Source organism: Coptis chinensis, chromosome 2, assembly GCF_015680905.1.
Source record: "Coptis chinensis isolate HL-2020 chromosome 2, ASM1568090v1, whole genome shotgun sequence".
NCBI classification, from domain to species: domain Eukaryota; kingdom Viridiplantae; phylum Streptophyta; class Magnoliopsida; order Ranunculales; family Ranunculaceae; genus Coptis; species Coptis chinensis.
Window position 1 is genome coordinate 88,528,723 of NC_141457.1, and position 4,062 is coordinate 88,532,784.

A 4,062-nucleotide genomic window follows, 5' to 3' on the forward strand; every position below is an offset into this window, starting at 1 on the left:
CTCAAAAACATTGACAAAAAATGCATACACAATTTGCTAATATTTTTCAAAGAACAAAATAGGTCATGCAAGTATACTAATTTACCATAACTCTAATTGGTTTATAACTATGAATTTTAAAGCCAAGTGATTAAATACCTGACACGATTATGAAGTTTGCTCCCTTTCATCTGCAATAACACCAAAGTAAGCGGGCAGTCAAAACTACATAATGAATTTCTTCATAAAAAAAACACAATGTTCATGAGCAAGTGAAGGACTTCAAGAAACAATCCATAGACAAAAAGAGGAATGAAGGGAATAAGCAACATCCAAGTATAACTATTTTTTATCTGTTAACGATAAATCCTAGCAACTCTTAATTGCACTACCTCAATGCTAAGAAGGGCATTCATACCATCTTCCAAAGATCCCAATAAGAATGCATCCTATAGAGATAGCAAATAGTCGGCTATACACATGTATAGAGAGGGATGGACATAAAAATATCAATTGGCAGCAAATATTTATGACAAGGAAACAAGCTAGAAGTCCACTTACCAAAGTACATATTCCCCGACTGACAACTAACTGCTCCAAGTATCTCGTTTAACTTCTTCTATGCTATCAAGCGGAAGATGATCATGTCTGTGTGTGCAGCAAAAAAAAATTTATATAAAAATAAGAACTTTTAACAACCCAACAGGAAAAGAGTGCAAAACATAGGAGATTACTTGACTAGGTCGTAAACGGTGTTGGGGAAGAAGATAACATGATGAGAAGTTGCAGAGAAGTAGAGTGTGTAGCCACGACTGCAAATGCTCCGTTTGGGCATGGGTAGTTAGATCAGAAAAAATAATATGAAAGCACTTACTTTGGCATAACTTAATGCCTAAATTCAACATATGTACAATGCTACGGTTTCATTCAAATGGATCCCTTCCAAATACAAAGACTGCAAAACACCCTATTGGCTACCCCATTCACCTCCATCACTCCATAGATTAACTAACTCCCTGCAATAACTCATACAATGCACATAAATAATATCAAATGTATATTTTCAATACTCTATTAACTTGAAAAGAAAGAAGTAACTAACGAGGCACACATGCACTGATTCAAATCTTACTAATTGCACAATCCAGTTATCACCACATGCATATATTGCTAAATGGGTTTGTCTAATGTAATCACTTATAAGCAAACTGAAGCAACTAGCCCATCAAGTAATCACTTATGTAGCTGCAGTTGTACTGAGTATAATCAATCAAGTTTTAACAGGTTTTTGTAGTTGGCTGGTCTAAATTCTAGTTGAAATAATTTTCATGGTGCACTTGGCACAGTTAGAGTCGAGAAAAAAAAAACATTGTTTTCTGAAACAAAGCACATGCATATAGATAGAAATATAGCTGACAAGAAGCGAAAAATAACCGAGAACCTGAACTAATGCACGAATCACTAAATTAAACCATCTACTAGGTTAGTGCATAGATGTTCTTTAGGAGTTGTTGTAAGATCTCCATCCACCATCAGAGTATTTATAACTCCCAAACAATTAATTACACAGCTACCACCCAGAAAAAAGACAAAATTATTCATTACTTAAAAAAATTATGAATATACAAAATTAAGAGAAGAGATGTCAATTCAATCCATGACATGTTCTCCCCTAACGGGTGCAAGAGCTCAATAACTACTTGGGATTATACAGTCAAATATAAGTTATACAGTTACTTTTTTTCATGTACTATATAAAAGCCCATAAAAACAACTAACGATGACGTGTACCAAGAGTATCCAAAAGCATCTATGGCGATATCAAAAACCCAATTCCAAATCTATGAACCTCACATGCATCAAACCAAAACAAATATATCGGTGACACAAATAAAAATGAATGATCAGTCAAGCCTGCTGCCCAAAGTGGGAAGTAATTAACAATTATGAGCATGACCCGAATGGCAGAATATGGGTTGCTTGGGATCCGTTTGAAGTCCAGCTTCAGAAGATTAATGCAAGTGACCAATACATCCATGTCATGGTAACTTTGCACTCAAATGTCTCTTTTTACCTTACTATTATTTATGCAAGAAATGACAGTACTCGCAGGAAAGAGTTTTGGAATGATATTACATGCCTCAGTCAGAATGCACAGCCTTGGTGCTTAATGGGTGATTTTAACAATGTCATGAAAGCTGAGGAAAGAATTGGAGGAGCCCCACTCCACCCTCGTGAGATAGAGCACATCACTGACTGCTTTCAATCAAATGGACTCATGGATCTCAAGTTTATAGGTCACTTTTACACGTGGTCTAATAAACAGGAAGGAAAGAACATAATTATGACAAAGATAGACAGATGCATGGTTAACTCGTCTTGGCTCAGTGCGCATGGAGGGAATGAAGTTGAATTTATCTCTCATTCGACCTCAGACCACATTCCAATTATACTCAGATGGCATAACTTTGTGAAAAGACCGAGCCTATTCAGATTCTTCAACGGCTGGGTCTATCATCCAGAGTTCATGACGATTCTAAAGGAAACATGGGAGATGAGAATTGATGCTAATCCCATGTACGTCCTTCTCCAAAAGCTCAAAATTCTCAAGCTGAGACTCAGAAACTGGACAAAGCTACATTTCTCAAGCCTCCACACAAGGGTAAAAGCGGCCAAAGAAGAGATACAATGTATACAGAATCTCTTACAGTTGAACCCACTAGATCAAACTTTGGCAAGAAAGGAGAAGGAATCCCTGGATAAATATGGGGATCTTGCAAGAGCGGCAGAACTGGAGATCAAATTAAAATCATCACATAACTGGTTCATTCAAGGTGATAAATGTATTGCCTACTTCCATGTTCCATGATTGCTTAAAAGAAAAGAAAATTCGAAGAGCTATTTGGTCCATAACAGACAAGGAAGGAAACACAGTCACCAATCAGGACCAAATTATCAGAGTGTTCATTGATTTCTATACAGATATGATTGGTAGCAATGCTAGATTACAGGTGGACCCTGAATTCTTCAACAACCTCACAGTCAAAAATCATCTCAGTAATGATCTAATCCACATTCTCGATGCGGACATTGCGCCTGAAGAGATAAAGAAGGCCCTATTCTCTATGGATGATACAAAGGCCCCTAGACCTGATGGCTTTAACTCCTTCTTTTACAAATTTTGTTGGCAAATTGTGGAACAAGATTTCATTTGTGCTGTTACTAATGACTTCAATGCAGGAAGAATGCCAAGAGGGGTAAACTCCACACTCCTCTGCCTTATACCTAAGCAACAACATCCCTCCTCAATGACACAGTTCCGACCTATAGCATGCTGCACTGTCATCTATCGATGCATTACAAAAGTCATCACCAACATACTGCAATTGGTCATCTCTAATTTAGTCTCATCAAACCAAACAACTTTCATCCCTGGAAGGAGCATACAGGACAACTTACTTCTCTCCCATGAGCTAATAAGAAGCTATGAAAGAAATCGCTTATCTCCAAGATGCACCATAAAGCTAGACATACAAAAAGCTTTTGACATGGTAAGCTGGGAAACTATCCATAACATGTTGGTTAGACTTAACTTTCCTCCTAAAATGTTAAGCTGGATAGAATTATGCATCAAGACACCCCATTTCTCCTTGCTTATAAATGGCTCTGTTGAAGGATATATTTAAGGGAAAAGAGGTCTACGGCAGGGAGATCCACTCTCGCCCTACTTGTTTGTGATTGTCATGGAAATTCTGGGAAGTTTACTCTCTCAAGGCATGAATATGAACTCCATCAAGTTACATCTAAAATGCAAAAAGATAAGACTCACGCACTTATGTTTTGCTGATGATGTCATTATCTTCTACAAAGGAGAGGCTCAGTCTATCATTGCCATCAAGGACATTTTGGATACTTTTGCAGCAACTACAGGACTTTCTATGAACCCCTAAAAAACTACCATGCTAGTTAGAGGACTAAATGATGCTGAAGCTTCAAGTCTTGCAAATCTTCTATCTGTCCAATTGATCAAACCCCCTATCTCATACTTGGGAATTCCACTGGTATCATCAAGATTGAGCATCA

The 4,062-nt window shown here is 37.4% G+C and overlaps 1 protein-coding gene across 1 annotated transcript; it reads left to right on the plus strand.

The window, feature by feature from the left end:
* The first annotated feature begins 1,879 nt into the window (after positions 1 to 1,879).
* LOC147518682 (uncharacterized) lies at positions 1,880 to 2,848 on the plus strand. Its single transcript, XM_086593979.1, has one exon. The coding sequence runs from the start codon at positions 1,880 to 1,882 to the stop codon at positions 2,846 to 2,848; it is 969 nt and encodes a 322-aa protein (XP_086450105.1).
* The last annotated feature ends 1,214 nt before the right edge of the window (positions 2,849 to 4,062 follow it).